We start from the raw sequence: 21,332 nt of genomic DNA on the forward strand, positions 1-21,332 counted from the left end.
TCTAGATGTAAGATTTAGTGGAAAGAACTTCACTAGGGATTTAAAAACTTACATCCCTAGTGAAGCTCTTGCCCTGTCCCATGATTCTGTGTCATCTGAGGCAAGTCATCGAACCTCTGTGGGCTTGAGTTTTCTTCTCTGTACAAAGGTGCTGCTAAAATTTACAATACATACCTTCTTGACGATAGCTTACTGTTATGATTAAAATGGCAAGGAATGTAAAACCACATAACATAGTCTGTGGCAGTTGATGTCCAATACATGTTACTACCCTTTCCTTCTGTCCTCTTTTTAAAGGATTTCCCAATGATTTGTTTGTAATGGGTAAAGAGTGGAACTAGGACGGAGTCCAAAGAAATTACCTGAATTTCCCTTCTGCTACTATATTATGGCCTATGAAGAAGGTCGGTGAAGCATGTGTTATAAAAGGAAGGAGAAGGAAGAGCCTGGCTAAAAAGGAGTTATCACCTGGGCTTCTTCAATGCACAGCTGAAGGTTAGGGACAAACAAAATGTGTCAAAGGGGGAAAAGACTTCTTTCAGTTCAGAAAGACAGTCTGGTCAAGTCTCAGGGAATGAAAGTAATCTAAGTCACCTCCTACCTAGACATGAACCTTAGGGTCTAAATCCAACCCACCTTAGAATGAATTCTGCTCCATAAAAAACAATGTCATAGCCAGGACCCAGTGGCCATGAGAAACCGTTTTATATATCCTTTTTTTAAAAATAAAACTTGGGGTAAAATATCAAAACAACTACTTAAATCACTGCATACGTGCTAGTGTCTTAAGTAGTTAGGCAAAACATCCCACATTTATCTGTGCAGTACACCGTATTTTCATATCATAATTTCATATGGTCTTTAAATTTTATCATTTCAGTTTGAGGCATATTTTTCTTCCTTATCCCATTATCTCCCACATACACATTAAATGCCCACAGACACTCATAAAGAAACAGACTGTGGAGTTGCCAAATGGTTATTTCCTTGTATTTTTAACTCACTGATTAGAAAACAGATCAGAAAGAAATTCAGTGCTCACATGGTTTATACCAAATACTGATCTAAGTATTCAGAAATGGTTTGTTTGGTGGAATTCAGTGACCCATTACAACAAGAGAAAAACTCCTAAATATACATACCGGCAAAGTCGCCCTCATAGCAGACCGGTACATTCTATCCATGTTGAGGTTTGGCCGAAACAGACGAATTTTATTATCTACTCCCCGAAATGCCTTCAATCCTTCAAATAACTGAAGATAAAAGAGAAATAAATGTTACAAGGTAACTAAATGAAAACAATCCCTGTGTTCAAAAGACTGACTTTTCTATGGGCTTTCATCTCCTTTACCATGTAAAGCTACTGACACAGACCCTCAATCTAGAAAAGCCAGACAGATTTGTTATAGTCACTGGGATAATGAGAAGTCCCTTTATTACCAAGATCTGGTGGGAATTCAGAGCTATCCTTTGCTTAACAGGAGCCAGATGGTTAAATAACACATGAGTGGGGCCTGGAAGAAAACATCTCCACACAACATGGACTGACTGACTGCCTAGAAAACAGAAATGGAATCAAAGGCCCCGCAGGACCCTGCCCCCAATCCACCCCCAAACACCCATGTATCTTTTCATTTTATCTGGCTCGTATGAACTCTGGAGAGTGGATAATCTAGATGTGACCAGAGCTGGTTCAGTCTCCCAAATCACAGAAACCAAGCAGCTCAAGACTATACTATGTTAGGGCCATGCCACCTTCTCAGGGAGCCGCCGCAGACAAACATGGGCAGGGACGTGAAAAGACTTTGAATTTAGTGCATATTGACAAATACAGAGAAAAGAGGAAAATCAATCATTTTAAAGGGAATTTTTTTTTTCTGTGATAACCTATATAAGAAAAGAATCTAAAACAGGATGAATGTATGTATATGTGTAACTGAATCACTTTGTTGTACATCTGAAACTAACACAACACTGTAAATCAACTACACTCCAATAAAATTAAAATTTAAAGAAAAAAAGGGAAATTTTTACCACAGGTTCTCTAAGGAATTGATAGAACAAATAGGCTAAAACATGGTAAAGATATGGACAATTTGAACAAGAACAACAAACTAACCTAATGGACACACAGAGCCCTGCACACATCACCTATAGAAGGCATGTTCTTTTCACATGTTTTCTGACCTTAAGATAAGCTAGTATCAAAACCAAAAATATAACCCCAAGATATCCACATTTTGGAGAAGAAGAAACCCATTACTTAATATTAAGTGTGAGTCAAAGAAGAAAAATGATGGAAATTAGAAAATATGTTAAACTGAATGAGAATGAAAAGGAGGGCCTTTAGATGCTTACAGCCTTAAAGCTTACATGAGAAAAGAAATATAAATCCTGGAGCACAATTAAAAAGCAAAAAATGAGATGTTTTGTTGAAGTGCAAATACATGGGTAATTTTTTAAATGTAATAGGACTAAAGCTTTAGTTAAAAGATATGGTTGTCAGATTAACTCAGCTGATAACATCTGAAACACAAAAAAGCACAGAGAGCAATATATCATACAAATATTTTTTAAAATAAAGCTGGTGAGGCTATATTGCTAAATATAAAACAAAACAGACTTTCAGGCAAGAAGCTTTACTGGAGATAAAGAAGGTAACTTCGTAGAGTTCAATTTACTTCCCGGTTTAAAAATTATACACATTTGATATAGGTTCAAATTTATGCAAAGATTGTATGATAATCTCACTTGAAAAATACAGATGCAAAATACACAAAGGATAACACAGCCTAACTAAGCTGGATTTATCCCAGTAATAGAAGTTGGGTTTAACATTAGAAAATACAGTAATGAGATTCATTATATTAAGAGTTTATGTGGAAAAAACTATATGATCATCTCATTGTAATAAATGAATCTGATAAAATTGAACATTCGTTTATGATTTTTCAAAAAGTTTCCTGGATAACTAAGAAAAAAAGGAATCTTCCTTATATGAGAAATAAACTTGTAGCAAATGTTATACTCAAAATGGTAAAATTTTTTTTAATTGAACTACAGTTGATTTACAATGTTGTGTTAGTTTCAAGTGTACAGCAAAGTGATTCAGTTTTATATATATATATATATATATATATATATATACATTATATATTCTTTCTCAGATTCTTTTCCATTATAGATTATTACAAGATATTGAATATAGTTCCCTGTGCTATATAGTAGGCCCTTGTTGTTTATCTATTAAAATGGTAAAATTTAAAGCTTTCCTTTCAGATTGAGAACATCACACATTGCCTGCTGCAACTACTTTAATTTAATATTGTACTACCAATATAATAATAATAAAATAAAAAGCATAAAGTTAGGAGAAGAAAAAATAAAACTGTCATAGATCATGCAACACAGACAAGATTAAAACGTAGAAAATCCACAAAAACTGATATAATCTTTTGAAATTATCTGTTTAGGCAAGGTAACTAGATACAAAATTATATTCCCATGTAACAGCAGCAGTTAGAAAATAAAAACACTATTTATGGTAGAATTAAAAGGAATACTTAAGTGGGGAAAATCTAACATAAGTGAAAGACCCATAAGGAAACTATAAAACTTTACCAAGTCATTAAAGACATAACTAAATGTAGAAAACAATCCGCCACTCATAGATTGAAAGATTCAATATTATAAAGACTCTCTCCAAATTGATTTATATATTTAATGCAATCCAAATGAAAATCATGTCAGGGCATTTATTTTTCTTGTAACAAACTGAATGACAAAAGTTGACTGACATGATAAACTGAATCTAAAAGTAATATGGAAAAGCAAATGACCAAGAAATATCCAAGGCACTCTTGAAGAAACAGAAGGATTTGTCCTAGCAGACATCCAGACCCATTATAATGATTTGGAGATAAAGACAGTGTGGCATTTGTCCAGACAGACAAGCAAAATGATGAAACAGAATAGAGATCCAGATAGACAAGACAATGGAATGCAAATGGAGATCGAGAAGCAGACCCATGCGTATATGTTAAGATGTGACATAATGTATCAGGAGGAAAAGAACAGTCTTTTTAATGGTGCTGGGACAATTGGGTACCTGTAGGGGAAAAAAAAAATTGGACCCCTACTTCATACAAAAATCAACTTCTGAAATTAAAGCCCTAACGTGAAGGACAAAATCAATAATATAGGAAGATGTCTTCATAATCTAGGAATAGAAAAAGAGTCTTTAAGCAAGACACAAAAGGACCAAACATAAAGCAAAGATTGATAAATTCAACTTTTTAAAATTTAAATGTATTTCTTGTCATCAAAAAATTCTGGAGAGAATAAAAAGAGTGTTGAAAAAGATACTTAAAACACATATAACTGACAAAGGACCCATATCTAAAATATATAAAGTACTTCTACAGATCAAAAAGAAAGGGAACACAATAGTGAGCAAAAGATGGAAACAAGCAGGGACTTCAAATAAAGAGATATCCATTGAAATAAACATCACAATAATACGCCATTGCATTAAACTGGCTAAAAATTTAAAATCAGGTTATACTAAGAGTTGGCAAGGTTCATGAGTCATGGTTGAACATGGCTGCTAATTCATGGCTGGTGGGTATAAAAACAGGTAAAATCACTATGGAAAATAGTTTCCCTTTTTTTGTAAAAATGAAGTTAATATCCAATACCAGCAGCATATTCCTAGACCCTTAAGCAGCATTTCTCAAATTTTTTGGTGTCAGGATGCCTTTACACTCTTAAAAATTATAAAGGTCCCAAAGAGCTTTATAAGGTAATTCTATCAATATTTACCATTATCAGTAGTGAGAAATTTTAAATTTATTTATTAACAACAAACTATGACATGTTAAAATATTTTCATTAAAATTATCTATATTTTCCAAGAGAATTAATGTTAAGTGTGGCATTGTTTTAAATTATTGCAAATCTTTAATATTTGGCTTAACAAAAGACAACTGGATTCTCATATCTGCTTTTGCATTCAATCTCTTGCAATGTTGTTTTGGTTGAAGTACACAAAGAAAACCCAGTCTCATATAGATATGTGGTTGAGAAAGGAAGTATTTTTGATAACCTTTTCAGATAATTGCGGATATTCTTCTCTGATACTCCTCCAAAACTTGACAAGTGGCGGTCCCTTAAAGGTTAGTTACACTGTGGAATCTGAAACCCCATCAATGAGGTTTTCATACTCTGTTAATTTCTTAAAATTCAATGGTCAGTCAGAGTTCAACTGAGAAGAAAGAGAACCAGTAGAGACTTCCCTGGTGGCGCAGGGGTTAAGAATCCGCCTGCCAATGCAGGGGACACGGGTTCAATCCCTGGTCTGGGAAGATCCCACATGCCGCGGAGCAACTAAGCCCGTGCACCACAACTACTGAGCCTGCGCTCTAGAGCCCACGAGCCACAACTACTGAGCCCGTGTGTCACAACTACTGAAGCCTGTGCGCCCAGAGCCCATGCTCCGCAATGAGAAGCCTGCGCACCGCAACAAAGAGTAGCCCCCGCTCGCCACAACTAGAGAAAGCCCACACGCAGCAACAAAGACCCAACACAGCCAAAAATAAGTAAATAAATTTTTTTAAAAAAAAAGAAAAAAGAAAAGAAATACGTATAACATTTACAGATTTATTAGAAGAAATTGCCCAACGCATTTGTGGAGGCTGGCTAAGCAAAGTCCAAAATCTGTAGGACAGGCTGTGAGAAGGAGAAGATCACAAGCAGGTTGGACCCAGGAGGTGTGGGCTGCAGCCCATCTGCAAGTGAGTCAGGAAGGAGGGAGAGTGGAAGAGAGTGAGTGCATGTGTAGGCCTAGCTGCTGCATGGAAGTCCTGAGGTCAGGCTCACCCAGAATAATCTCCCTTTTGATCAACTTCAAAGCAACCAATTAGGGACTTTAACCCCATCTGCAGAATCCCTTCAAACAGCACCAATAAATTAGTGTGTGACTCAATAACTAGAAGAAGGCGTGTGTACGCAACAAAACCGCCACTGCCTTCCTATGTCCTCCAGCGCTCACAAGAGAATGTCCTTGCAGTCCATCCCCAGCAGGAGATGAAAAATGTTATTCTGGGGACTGTGGTTCAGAATAAGCAAATTAACACATCAAAAAGTCATCATAATCTATCTTGCACTTTGAATAAATCTTTACTTTTTTTTTTCATTTTAAAATGTGCTTCAGTTTTGTTTTTGTTTTTTGAATCTTTTAATTTTTTGGCTGCGCTGTGAGGCATGCAGATCTCAGTTCTCCGACCAGGAATCGAATCGAACCTACACCCCCTGCAGTGGAAACACGGAGTCTTAACCACTGGACCGACAGGGAAGCCCCGCACTTTGAATAAATCTTTACTCATACATAAATTTGTAATATCATGTAACACTCATTTGGAAAAATGTTGGGTTCCCTGAGTTACACAGATCTTCCAAAGGGTAACTCCTTTTAATATCACCACCAATATCATAAAAAATAAAACTTCTTTTATAGCAGAAAGGGTCAAGCTCACAGTGGTGGAAGCAAGTTTTCCAAAATTCCAATTTTTCACTTGAGAGCTAGAATTTTATCACAGGCAACAGTCCACTGTTTTGCTTGAAGTGACAGACTCATTTCGTTCATTTTCAAAAAAACATCTGCCGGCTTCCCTGGTGGTGCAGTGGTTAAGAATCCGCCTGCCAATGCAGGGGACACGGGTTCGATCCCTGCTCCGGGAAGATCCCACATGCTGCAGACCAACTAAGCCCGTGTGCCACAACTATTGAGCCTGCACTCTAGAGCCCGCGAGCCATAACTACTGAAGCCCACGTGCCACAACTACTGAAGCCCGCACACCTAGAGCCACTGCTCTGCAACAAGAGAAGCCACCGCAATGAGAAGCCCAGGCACCGCAATGAAGAGTAGCCCCTGCTCACTGCAAAATAGACAAAAAAGCCCAAGTGCAGCAGTGAAGACCCAACACAGCCAATAAATAAATAAATAAATAAAAAGAGAAAAAAAGCTCTATTAAAAAAAAAAAATCTGCCACGCACCTGAGTTTGAGTAACTTTTCTTTGTTCTTTCAAATAAAAATGGTGCTAGATGGAAAAAGCAACCAGTTCAGCTCACAACACAAAAACAATCATACAATTCATTTCCCTTGAGACAACCTTAGCATTTCAGTATGACATTAGAGCTTTATGCGAAATTGCTGTTTTCTCACACAGAATATTAGAATGTTTACTCGAGTCAAGATTTAATAAAATTAACTGCTATTATGCTTCATCAAGAATATTCCTAGGTAAAACTGACATTCTTTTTATACTGTAATGCATGCCAGTAAACAATATAATGACTAACAGAGGTTGGGTGGCAGAGTGTTACCTAGTACAAATGTCAACACAAGAAAAATAATACCTTGGTATTATTGTGAAGAGTTTTAACCTTGGCGATCTCTTGAAAGGGGAGCCCAGGGGTCTGTGGACCACACTTTGAGAACTGCTGACTTAAAGAAACATGTATACAAGCACACCAGCATACTACGTACAAGAATGTTCACAGAAAGAAACCACACAAGTGCACGTCAACAACAGACTGAATATATTCACATAATGGAATACTATTGCTACAAGGAGTATATGATGTGGTACCTATCACTCTTTGACCCAGAAAACCTGGGCCTCTGCCCTGAGCCTCACACTTTAGAGGGCCTCTCACCCCTGTCTTTCTCCAGCTGTGACCCCCTTGGAGCAAGCAGTTGGCTGAATCCTTTTTCTAGACAGACTCCAAGTACTCAGTTCCCTAGAATTCCCTACCCAAATGGCCCTGATCCTATTTTCAGGGCCTCAGTGGGCCTCCTTGGTTTCATCCTCTTAAGAACAGACAGGACTACTAGGACGTCCACATCTAAGTCCAAGGGATGGCCAAGGGTCATCTGTTTGCAGGTGGTGTGGGCATCTACGTGTGTGTGCGAGGCCCCCTGTGGTACAGGATGGAGCCAGGATAGAAAGAGATAGAGGGTGGACTTTGGGGTGCCTCTGCTTGTACATTTGTCCCAGGACCCACAGATATTAGGGTTGGTCCTGGGTGCTTAGAGCTCACATAACACAGAGCTCAAATAGGCTCACGGGCGCATGCACACATGCATGCACACACACACACACACACACACACACACACACACACTATAATTCCACTTATGCAAAGTTCAGAAAGAAGCAAAACCGTAGTGTTAGAGATACATACAATCCAAAAAGAAAAGCAAAGAAAAGTTACCACAAAAGTAAGAATAACGAGTGCCAGAAGATACGGGGTTTATGATGTGGAAGGGACACGAGAAGGCTTCTGGGATGCTCAAAGGGTCTAGGTCTATTTCCTTACTTGGGTGGTAGCTACGTGGGCACTCATTTATAAGTATTCATTAAATAGTACATGTTGTCCATTTTTTCAAATTACGTTTTATCTCACTAAATATTTATCTCAACCTGAAAAATGAAGTAACTTATAAAATTGCATTTTCTTTCATCCAGGTTCCCTACTCACACTTCACATGTCTCTCCTTCACTCTTTGAAATCTTCACATATTTATCAAGAAATACTTTTGAAATCAACAAAACCACAGGTAATTGTAGCTCTAAAAATAAAATCAATAGGAGTCTAAAATCAATAGGGCTGATGAGTGGAGGAGAAAGATGTCCAAGGAGATTATCTGTATGTTCACTTTTGGATTAAAATAATATGACCACAGACAGGCTTTGAGCCCAGGAAGTTTGACTCCAGAACCTGAATAATTAACCATATGCTTTTTCACTTAAAACAATTAAATGAAATGACCCATATAAGATACCTAGTACAGGGCATATTGCAGGATTTCAATAAACAAATGTAGTTATTTTATCATTATCATTCTGAATATTTACTATTACCACCTTTTAGTCCCCTAGTAAGTAGGCCATTGCTTCATTTCTATACCCCAATATTCTAGGAAAGATATCCAACACATTAAAAAAGAGTAAAATATATTGGGGGTCAAGGGAATGGGGAGTGTATTGTGTATTTGGCTAAGTGTGTATCCTGAAAAGGACCAGAGAAGCACCCTCTATTTAATATTTTATGCTTATAATTATCCCACTCGTGCCTGAAGGATGACATTTAATTACAGGTCCCTTAACATGCATAACTACAAGTTATTGCTGTCATAAAGCCATGCAGCTAGCATTAAAATCTAAATATAATATTGTACTCAATGACCCCTTCTCAAGCATTAGAAGATCTAAGAGAGGTGATTTAGTGAAATATTAACAGTACAGGCTTTTTGATTGCTAATTTTCTTGCCAACTGTCCTTCCTGTTTGCTCTAAATAATTTTTTAAATAATATTATAAGCCAATGTTACAAGTTCACGTGCACATTATATGCACAGTATATTTTTATTTCTGTATACCCTACAGCGTGCTTACCACCTACATGATTTTTCAATTGAGATTTTAAAAAATTCAAGATTATCTGAAAATTTAGTTCTTAAGACTTACCCTCAATACAACTGTTTACAGGCCATTTATGATTGCCTCTAGTTAATATGGTAAAGCCCTGCTGCTCTAAAGCTATTTGAGCGGGGGAGCTACTTAGTAACCCCAGTGAAGACCAAGTATGTCGCCATCATTAATTCCCAAGTACTTACTTCCACTGCATAGTGGAAAGCCGACGAACCAGGATGCAATGACAGGTTTTGAAGAGGCTTGATGTGTGGTTTCTCCCATCCAAACTCCGAGGACCACTCCACTGTTAACATGTGATCCGTAAAAACCGTTCCAAAAACCAGAGTATTGGGGTCTGGTTTTTCCTTTAAAACGGTGGCTGGTGTGATTATTAGATCTTTAGCCTGGGGAGGAAAATCAGCACCATTAAAGAAAAGTAACTGAACATCCACCCGCTAGATGAGACAGAGGGTAAAAAGACAGATACAATTTAAGTCACTGGCCGTTAGAAAGTGAAATCATTTGACTTGTAAATGTTGGCAACTAACGCAGAAACTTATCAACACTGTGTGAGAGAAGCAAATCATGCCTGCATTCAGAATTTGGACTGTTGTTTAAAATCTCTGCAATGTAGGGAATTCCCTGGCGGTCCAGTGGTTAGGTCAGGGAGCTAAGATCCAGAAGCCGCAGCGCACAGCAAAAAAAAAAAAAAAAAAAAAAAAAAAAAAAATCTCTGCAATGTATACTGCCGAACAAATATCATAACCAAAATTCAGTGACATTTAGAAACAGGGACAAAAGAGTAGATGGAGTTAAATGACGCTAAAAGAAGAACATATCTCTTCTTCACTCCCACCATAGGACCCATGTGGATCATTCGAGAAAGAAGAAAGAGGGGTCTCAGAATGAAAACAGCAACACTCACAATGACTTGTTAAACTAAAAAGCATGTCATTAAGAACTGAAGCTCTTGGGACGGTTATACTCCAGCTCCCCCAAAGAATTCTTGGCAGAAGGCTTCCAAAACCCTCTGGGTGCATCGTAGGGGAGAGGCAGCAAGCAAAGTGAAGCAAATGTTTTCCTCGTTGAAAACAGAAGTAGAGATTGAACACTAAGATATAAATCCTCTATTCTGTATTGAGGAAACAGTGAACAAAGGACCCCTTATTCAAAGAAAGATAAATAAGAGTAATAGGAAACAACTTCACACAGCCCCATTTCAGCAGCTCTCCACAGCCGGCTTGCCTATTACAAATGGCCAACACGTAAGCATCCGGATCACAGACAATAGCATCAGTAACTTTACAATAGCGGTAGAATGCTGACCAAAACCACAGGGGAAGGAGCTGTGAGACCACTTAAAAACAAAATTAACCAAGGACAAGTTCAAGCTGTTCATAGGGTCTAAGGAAGATCAGACTCCACTTCTTTCTATACACAAAAGTAGTCATTTCCCCCCAAAATCAAATACAGAATTTCACTTCCTATCACCAGCTCTGATCATTATTTTTTCAAATAATCTAATTACTTCTGATTAATTCACTGCTTTATAGCTGCTTTAGTCATTTGATGTATTATGAATGATACTCAGTTATTTTTAGAAAAACATTTAGGCTAAAAATGTTATTTATTTATTTATTTATTTTTTTTTTAAAATTTTATCTTGGAGTGTAGCCGATTAACAATGTTGTGATAGTTTCAGGTGCACAGCAGAGGGACTCAGCCATACGTATGCATGTATCCGTTCTCCCCCAAACTCCCCTCCCATTCAGGCTGCCACATAACATAAAAATGTTATTTATTTCAAAACAACCAGAAAGCTCACATTACAATGAAATATAATAAGGCATTAAGGACAACATATTACTGTAATTTTCAGGCCAGTCTAGTAACGCTACTTTGGAATATGCCAGTAAAGTGTAAAATTTAGGGGAAAAAATTTCTTCTATCAGTATTTAATCCAAGTAAGTAAGTTAACCTAAAACCCTTTACTAAGTTCAAGAAAATAAATTTATTCCAGCTAAACTGTTTTGATCTTTGAATTCCATTTCTCCCCCCTTATCCTCTAGACTAGGTAGGATGTTGGGCAAATTTCACCTGATGGCATGGTCCATTAGCTGTGACAGAAACCTGATGACCCTCAAGCCAAAAATATTTATTATCTGGCCCATTCAAAAAGCTTGCCAATCCTTCTAGACTGTTTAGATAAGAACTCTGGCTAGAGTATTTGCAGTTAAATCTCCAGCCCTAGCACAGTGCCCGGCACATACAGCAGTAAAGTTTTCTTAAATGCTGAAAATAACTTTGGTTGCACTCCATAACGAATGACAGACTCATTCACAGAAGATGGCCGGGATTTAAAGTGAGTGAAATTCTAACATAAGCTTTTTATTACATGAATGGTTGCACAGTATTCTTGCACAAGGAAGTACTTGTGCTTTTGCTTTAGTTAGCTTTTTTGAAAAAGTGGCTGGGGGGATCCTGGGCTAAGAAAAATCTGGAACTATATCAATACAGTAAGACAAACTTAATGCAAAATTTCACATATTAACACTATTAATAAAAGTTTCTTAATAACAGGAGAGTAGTAAGATACAAAACAAAAGCAGAAATATGCAAGTAGGTGAGGGGCTTCCCTGGTGGCGCAGTGGTTGAGAATCTGCCTGCCAATGCAGGGGACACGGGTTCGAGCCCTGGTCTGGGAAGATCCCACATGACGCGGAGCAACTAGGCCCGTGAGCCACAACTACTGAGCCTGCGCGTCTGGAGCCTGTGCTCCGCAACAAGAGAGGCCGCGATAGTGAGAGGCCCGCGCACCGCGATGAAGAGTGGCCCCCACTTGCCGCAACTACAGAAAGCCCTCGCACAGAAACGAAGACCCAACACAGTCATAAATAAATAAATAAATAAATCTTAAAAAAAGAAAGAAAGTAGGTGAAAATGTAGCAGAGAGTGTGTGAGTAGAAGGGGTGAGTTTTTTATCCCTGAATTCTGGATATGTCTGAAATACTGCAAAGGCAACAGACCTTAGCTTTTTTTTTTTTTTCCAATGACAAAACCAATAATTTGCATGGTTCTTCAAAAGTAAGATAAAGTTCAACCTCCCATCTGCTATTTCTTTTTTTTTTGGCCATACCCCACAGCTTGCGGGATCTTGGTTCTCCAACCAGGGTGCAAACCCGGGCCCCAGGAATGAAAGTGCGGAGTCCTAACCACTGGACCACCAGGGAATTCCTCCACCTGCTATTTCTAACATTAGCTAAATAATTCTATCATTACCAAAGAAGACATACAGATGGCCAACAAATACATGAAATGATGCTCAACATCACTAATCATTAGAGAAATGCAAATCAAAACCACAATGACGCAAATCAAAACCACAAAAATGCAAATCAAAACTACAATGAGTTATCACCTCACACCAGTCAGAATGGCCATCATCAAAAAAATCTACAAACAATAAATGCTGGAGAGGGTGTGGAGGAAAGGGAACCCTCTTGCACTGTTGGTGGGAATGTAAATTGATACAGCCACTATGGAGAACAGTATGGAGGTTCCTTAAGAAACTAAAAATAGAACTACCATACGACCCAGCAATCCCACTACTGGGCATATACCCTGAGAAAACCGTAATTCAAAATAAGTCATGTACCACAATGTTCATTGCAGCTCTACTGACAATAGCCAGGACACGGAAGCAACCTAAGTGTCCATCAACAGATGAATGGATAAAGAAGATGTGGCACACATATACAATGGAATATTACTCAAACACCATAAAAAGAAACGAAATTGAGTTATTTGTAGTGAGGTGGATGGACCTAGAATCTGTCAGAGAGTGAAGTAAGTCAGAAAGAGAAAAACAAATACCGTATGCTAATGCATATATATGGAATTTAAAAAAGCGGTACTGATGAACCTAGTGGCAGGGCAGGAATAAAGACGCAGACATAGAGAACGGACTTGAGGGCACAGGGGGTGGGGAAGGGGAAGCTGGGATGAAGTGAGAGAGTAGCGTTGACATATATACACTACCAAACGTAAAATGGATGGCTAGTGGGAAGCAGCTGCACAGCACAAGGAGATCAACTCGATGCTTTGTGATGACCTAGAGGGATGGGATAGGGATGGTGGAAGGAAGACTAAAAAGGGAAGGGATATGGGGATATATGTATACACATAGCTGATTCACTTTGTTGTACGGCAGAAACTAACACAAGATTGTAAAGCATTTATACTCCAATAAAGATGTGAAAAAAAAACAACAAACAATTCTATCATTAGCTAATCAACAAGAAGCAAACCACACAGGGTCCATCTACCTTTCAGGATTTCTAGGCTTTCCAGTAACCCTACCTGCCATGAAACCAATAGGCAATGGAATATATACAACTTTATTCCAACAACAATCTGCATAGAATATTTTAAAAACAAGACTATGGCTTTGCCTCATATCAAACTGTAGGGTGATTCTTTTTATTTTTTCCTTCCCTCACTCTTCTTCCTTCCTCACCTGCTTTATTATTCTTAGTATTTTGCCTTTTTATTCACTCAGTGAACACTGCACCAGCACAGTGGCTCAGGCACTGCACTAAACAAGCACAGCAGATACCAAGATGCAAGGGCTCAGCCTTCCTTCTCAGGCACACTTGCTGCCGGCCAAAGACAGGTGGTAGCCTCTGTGAACAAGTGTTATTCATTCATTCTGTTACCAAGGTTGTCGCCCCAGAATCATACCCCTTCCCCTCCCTTAAACAGAAACCAACAGAAACTCATCTAAGTTTCAGGATGAAGCTAAAAGAAAAAAACAAGAACTGGTTAGAACCAAGTAGGCCCAAGATGGAGGAAGATGTGACTTCCACTAGACCTTGGGCCTCATTATACGCTCATTGTAATACGTTAGCTAGATGCCACCCTCACCAGCACCATGACAGTTGACGATTGCCATGACAACAACCGGAAAAGCACGTACAAGGACTGAAAAGGAGAGCTGCATCAGTTCTGGGTTCAAATCACGCCCCTGTTCTCATATAACTCATGAATATTCCTCCCACTCTTTCCAATTCCCTCCCTTTTACCTTGACCCTCCTATACAACCCGCCCAACTTGGGTTGAGAACTTGATTAATGAACTAAGTTCCCACTTCTCCATTCTTTAACCACCGAATAAAGCTTGTGCTGTTCCAGTCTCAGTGTTGGTTTTGTTATTGGCTGCACAATCTGATTGGAAAAAGAACCTCCCTGGGGGAAACTGGGGTCTTGGCCCAGGCTAGGACCCCGGCACAGATCCAGTTGATCAATTCAGTAACATATTAACCTAAAAAAAAATTTTTTTTTAACCTAACAATTTTTGAGCTACTATGTACCTGTATTGCTATAGACACAAAGAAACTCAGGTGAGTCCTCTTCTCTTAGCGAGGGGGAAAAACAGTATAAAGAAACAAATGGATAAATAGATGTCAGGAGGTGATTAGTGCTATGAAGAAAATGAAAGCAGCTTGAAAGGACAGAGTGGGAAAGAGAAGGATTATTTTAGATAGAAGGGTTAAGGAAGGCCTCCCTGATGAGGTGACATTTGAGCAGAAACTTGAATGAAGAGGGTAGGTCATTTAGATATCTAGGACAAAGTCTTTCAGGCAGAGGGAGCAAGTGCAAAGGCCCTGAGGTGGGAACACACTTGGCATGTACAGGAAACAGCAAATAGCCAGTATGGTGGGGATGCAGGAAAGGGAGGGGCTGAGAGAACCAGTTACTCCATTGTATACTGACCGACATTCCAATTCTCCATCAGCTCTGGCTCTGTGTAACCAAGATTGTACGCCATCTTCTTTCTTTCCCTGGGACCTTTAACCATAGACACTGCTGGCAGTTAAGGTAAACCCAGTTTCTCTCTCCATTCCAGGTAATTTGAAGGATAATACTAGAGCCAGGCTAACATGCTTTAATTTCTTGCTGTTTTTATTAAGTATGGAAGAGCAAAGTTGGAGGAAGGAGGAGAGTTTAAATGGTGGAAAAATAAGAGAATCTGGGTAATGTTGAGCTTTTTCCTTGAGCCTCTACACCTCCCCCCTTGGCATCTGTGATTCTCGACCCTGGCCAAACATTGGATTCAACCATGGAGGTTTTAAAAAACATTAAACTGGACCCCATTCCAGAATCCCAGAAGGATGGAGCAGGGGGGTGCTTGTTTGTTTAAGTTTACCCAAGTGGATTCCAACTGTGCAGTCAGGGCTGAGAACCACACCACACCATCTCCCCTGAAGATTTCATCAACTTGAACAGCAATGGTTCCCAACATTGGCTGCTGAGTTGATTTACCTGGGAGGATTTTTTTTTTTTTTTTAAGAAAAATATCAATGCCCATGCCCTACCTAAGATCAGTGAAAAGAAACTCAGAAGTGGGGTTCCACATCAGTTTTGGTTTCAAGCTCTCCAGGAGATGCCAATGCACAAGAAAGGCTGAGAACCAGTGACAGAGATCCAAATCTCACAGACCTGTGAATACTTACAAAAGCCACTTACTCTCTTGCAATCATATGAACTTGGTAATCTCAAACTGAATATGTCTAAAATGGAACACATAATATTTCCTTCAAAATTGGGTCCCTATTTCTGATATTCATATTACTTTCTACTTCTTGACTTCTTAATCCTTAATTTATTCAAAAAATTCTACTGAAAGAAGGAAAGAAAAATGAAAAGTAAAAATCTCCATCTTTTACCTGGCAACTACATATCCACTTCCCAGAGATGACCTCTGCTAGCACATTCATTGTGTATTTTTCCTGTTTTCTTTGCATGTTCATTAGTTTTGAGCTTATCATTCTCCCAACATTCTCCCAACCCTGCTTCCCATATCGATCACTGAATTAAGACACTTGTACTTTCAAGTATCACATGTGTAATCATGACCTTCAAAAGTCCATGAACAGCTAAATGGCTACAGACACAAGTCCAAATATTTTAACCCCAAAATCAAGGATCCCAAGCAAGGCACTAACTTCCTTTTACAATTCTACCTCTCACTAATGTTATGCATAAACCTTTTATCATTTACCAATCAATGCATTCAGCTGCAAGTAAATAAAAACCAAACAGGAGCTGGTTTTCTCATAACAAGTCTGGAGGAGCCAGGCCTGCCAGCACCCCTTAATGTCAAGGCTCTGTGATTTTCTTGGCCGTCTCCTCTGGGTCAAAAGAAGGCTGCTACAGCTGTAGCTGTAGCTTCAGTGTTAATGATCTAATCAAAGTCCAAAGAAAGGGGAGGAAAAGGACAATACCAGACAAATCTGTTCCCTTTGATCGCAAAAGCAAAAATTTCCCAGATATTCCCTTATGCCTTATTGGTTAGAAATATGTCATAGTGATCTCTCTAGCTGCAAGGGAGGCTGGGAAGGCAGGTTTGTCATCCAGGGCCAGTTGGAGAACTGCAAACAAAATCAGAGTTCTGTTAACAAGGAATGTGTCTGGGGCTGTATTTGCGGTACACATTAGCCTAGTGCCTGAACACTTACGTATTCTTGTCTAACATGGGAAGAGACAGAAGGACTAAAACTTGGCTACAGATGTCTTCCCACCCTCACCTCTTTTTCTCCATTATTTCTTCCACTTGGAAAGCAGAACATAAGGTGCCTCCAGTTTACCCAAACTCCCTCCTTTCTTCCTCCAGCAGTAAATGTGGAAACTAGCACCCTCACCCAGCCCAGCAGTCTGGGGTATCCTCAGCTTTCCAACTGCCTAACACTTGCCTTACCTACTGCTCACGCAACCCCTCCAGATAGACGGCTCACTCTCCAAAATGCTTGGTTCCCCCTATAAAATCCTTCAGATTGATTTAAACAATTGGGAATGGGAGTCATTTCTCTTTATCATTTTGGCCTAACTCTCATTTAGCACAGTATCATAGCAAATATGTCCAATTAATCCTGTTCTAAACTTCACTAAACCTGGATTTATCTTCACGGTTTGGGTATCTCAACATAACAGATTGCTGTAAAAACAAAACCGAAAACAAAAACTTGTACTACTATAATTCATAAAAGACCTTTTTGTTGTTGTTGTTATTCCAAGCCCTTAGACAGCCAACTTGAAGAATGATCAAGGCCTAGTATATATTTTTTACTTTTCTGAATCCTCTCTTTAAAATACCTCTAAGACCACCCATAGTGGGTAGGACCCTCTTGCCCTGAGATCAGGTTAGTTAATGGCAAAGCCTTTTTTATGTTTTTATGCTCAACTTAGTGCTATTGTAATAATAACTTGTTAATACTAGTTAAGTTTCTAGAAATCAAATATAAGTGATTATATTACTAGGTATTAGTTCCATTTCAGTAAACTACGACATCCTCTTGTAAGACATGTAATTTCTTAATGATGTGAACTGCGACCCTCTAATTTTCTGATTTGTACATGAGGATTGCCCCTACATGCAGCTTTTCAAAGTAACGCACTATTAGGTGGCTTCAGAATTTCATTAAGAACTCCAATTTTCAGGACTTCCCTGGTGGCGCAGTGGTTAAGAATCCTCCTGTCAATGCAGGGGACATGGGTTAGGCCCTGGTCTGGGAAGATCCCACATGCCGCGGAGCAACTGGGCCCGTGAGCCACAACTACTGAGTCTGCGCTCTAGAGCCCACGATCCACAACTACTGAAGCCCACGTGCCTAGAGCCCATGCTTCACAAAAAGAGAAGCCACCGCAAAGAGAAGCCCGCGCACTGCAACAAAGAGTAGCTTCCGCTCGCCGCAACTAGAGAAAGCCCGTGTGCAGCAATGAAGACCCACCGCAGCCTAAATAAATAAATAATTAATTTTTTAAAATAAGTATAAAAGGGCTTCCCTGGTGGCGCAGTGGTTGAGAATCTGCCTGCCAATGCAGGGGACACGGGTTCGAGCCCTGGTCTGGGAAGATCCCACATGCTGCGGAGCAGCTGGTCCCGTGAGCCACAATTACTGAGCCTGCACGTCTGGAGCCTGTGCTCCGCAGCAAGAGGGGCCGCAGTGAGAGACCCACGCACGGCGATGAAGAGTGGTCCCCACTTGCTGCAACTAGAGAAAGCCCTTGCACAGAAACGAAGACGCAACACAGCCATAAATTAAAAAAAAAAAAAAAAAGAGTAACAATTAAAAAAAAAAAAGTATTAAAAAAAATGAAAAAAAAAAACCCCTCCAATTTTCCTTCATTTGACAAAAATTCCTGCAATTCTGGAAACTAAAAATAACAGCTTTTAACCTGAGTGCAAAAAGAAATGACCTAAGAATACTAAATCTAAACAATTAGGTGATACAGTTGAATGAAATTCAAAAGTAAACAAACAATATGCATTGAAGGTGTGTGACTGGCTTTAGTAGATATGAAGTGCAGTTCCAAGGGGAAAGAGTGCTGGTGTAGAAGAAACAAATTTCATAAACAATTTTCATCAGTGTTCTTTAAAAACCATTTTCTTTTTCTATGTTCCCTTTCTAAAGATGGATAAAAATAACAATACTTGTAAAATGATACTTTCTCCTGCATCATTAATCTGTCTCTTTCCGATCCTCCAATGGTCTCTGATGACTTCAAAGTCAGGATACCATATGCTTGTGGAAGAATTTGGAAGGCCACAAAGACTGGATTGTGAAATGGCAAGAAATATTGACAAAAACAGGGCATACTAAAAACAACAATTTCTTGACTCAAAATGTGTGGTTGGGGAACCATTTGGTCTGAGATGGGGAAACCACAGCAGGCTAGTGCAACTGAATTGAGAGCACCTGAGGGCTGTATTAGCCGGCATTCAGACAACATCCAACATGGCATCAGTACTTCTCTGAATTGGCACTTAAACTTTCAAAGGCTATCTCTGCATTACAACTGTATCAGATGTTGCATAACTTTGTTCTAAAACAAGTGCGTTTGTCTTGCTCTATTTGGAAAGCCATGGGTGCTATGTTCTTTATCATTTAGAGACACTTTCTAAAAATCTAATAAGGAGGTACGAATAGGAGTAAATTAGGGCTTTTGGAGTGGCACATTCTGTGGAAGCAGGGGGTATGGGAAGAAACAGACAGCTGACCTCCTTGAAACAAAGACAACCCTGGAGTCCACAGAAAGATTCTGTAGGATTTCCCAGTAATAAGGCATCTCATTACTGGACTCTTGGAAAACGGTTTCCTCACGTTAAAATGACTGTATCAAAATGGGGGAAGAGATGCAATGTGAAACCTACCCATGAGAGACCCAAAAGGCAATTTAAAAGTTATAAATGGAGTTGATCAAAAAGGAGATAGAATATGTGCAAAGCCAACACGGTCCTGTAAAAGCCACCATTTTTCTCCCCCAAAGTATCAATTTCATTTTTCATTTGCCTCATCACATTTGCACTGTGAATACAACCACCATTACCACACACGTTTTGATATGCAAATACATGAGTATAGACTATCAATACACCCCTCTTAACTAAAACCTAAAGTATAGAAGTAGAATTCCTTTTTATCTCATTCTTTCAAGGACCCACATTTCAACATCTAAGTCCCTCAAATGTATTAGGAGCTTAGTCTTCATAGACTAGCAGAGTAGACTGACTGTTGGGTTATAGAGGACATTAAAGGACAAGCAACAAATTCACAAACTTATTACTATATCCTATTATATTTTGGTTTTTAAAAAGTCCTGAGAGCAGAGATCTTATATTAAATTTATCTTTGGATTTCCAATGCCTTGCACAGTCCCTGGCACATAGTAAGAGCAGGGTATGTGTGAAATTGATGAGTCAAGTTTCACTCCCTCTCTGAACCCTGCCAGGATGTGAGATCATTAGGACGCTCTGTGCTATGGATGACAATTGACAGTGACTGAAACAGGCAGCAGAAGACCAGAAGGAGGCAAAAAAAGAAAAGCAAAAATCTCCATGGTCTGGGGGGTCGGGAGTAGGTGGAGATAATGAATTATAGAGAAAATGATAATACACCTTACATTTATGATTTTATGATTTTTAAAGTACTTTACAAGATTCTTTCTCTTTTGCTCCTCACTATTCCTCTGTGATGTATGAGATTATTTAATATATAAATTCCATAATTCAGAGAGAAAAGAAGGAAATACAACCATTTTTTCCCTTTTACTGTAAAATGTTAGCTGCTGCTTAAAGACGAAATACATGAGTTTACCTTTTTCCACAAATAGGGTGAAGGGTTAAAAGTATTATATAATCATATAAACCTCTAGGTGAAATTCATGAACTGGTTACTTTCCAAGAAAACGTTTATAATTCATGAAATACAATAAGCAATTAACTGCCAGGTAATTTTAGACACGTCTGTACTGCACTGCTCTCCACTTTTTCCCTGGAAGAGTGGAATTTAAAATGCATGGCAGCTTATCTAAATTACTCTATAAACCCGTACAGTGAAAACGGCCCCAATCTCAACAAGAAATGGCTGTATTCAATTGAATTGCTGTTTCTCTTAGCCTCTGGCAAATAACTTACCTTAAAAGTCTCCACCACCTCTTTTGATCCTGCTTCTCCGGGACATTCCGCGGAGCATCCATTACTGCAGTCCTTAAACGAAGAATTAAATCCATTAAGTAAAACTAGGTGGGTAACTGGGGTCTGGGGTAAGCAATATCACTCACCATCACACCCTTTGCTCCGCTCCGGTCCGGTCCCCAAGCAAACAGGAAAAGGAGGATCAAACACCCAGGCACGGGCCCCAAAGGAGAGCGTCCTGCGAGGGCTGCCCTTCTCTTTCTGCCCTGCCGGAGGTCGCGGCTGTTTTTGTCCTCCACCGCCGGCTTCGGGCAGACTGGTTAAATTCCAGGTTCGCCCTACAGAGCCAGGGTTCACCAGCAAAGAACAAGAAGGTAATTGTCT

General features: G+C 39.1%; 1 protein-coding gene across 4 annotated transcripts in view; it reads right to left on the reverse strand.

Moving 5' to 3' along the window:
* The window catches only part of BCAT1 (branched chain amino acid transaminase 1), a 115,421-nt gene that overhangs the window by 54,850 nt on the left and 39,239 nt on the right, over positions 1-21,332 (reverse strand). For 3 of the 4 annotated variants that reach the window (XM_068560006.1, XM_068560004.1, XM_068560005.1), the window contains 3 exons: positions 20,949-21,020; positions 9,680-9,880; positions 1,143-1,253 (listed from right to left, as the gene is read on the reverse strand). In XM_068560006.1, coding sequence (XP_068416107.1) covers positions 1,143-1,253; positions 9,680-9,880; positions 20,949-21,020 — 384 coding nt within the window. Of the gene's footprint in view, positions 1-1,142; positions 1,254-9,679; positions 9,881-20,948; positions 21,021-21,094; positions 21,287-21,332 lie in introns of those variants that run through there. The other variant, XM_068560008.1, reaches the window with a different exon arrangement.

The sequence above is a fragment of the Eschrichtius robustus genome, chromosome 13, assembly GCF_028021215.1.
Source record: "Eschrichtius robustus isolate mEscRob2 chromosome 13, mEscRob2.pri, whole genome shotgun sequence".
Lineage (NCBI taxonomy): Eukaryota > Metazoa > Chordata > Mammalia > Artiodactyla > Eschrichtiidae > Eschrichtius > Eschrichtius robustus.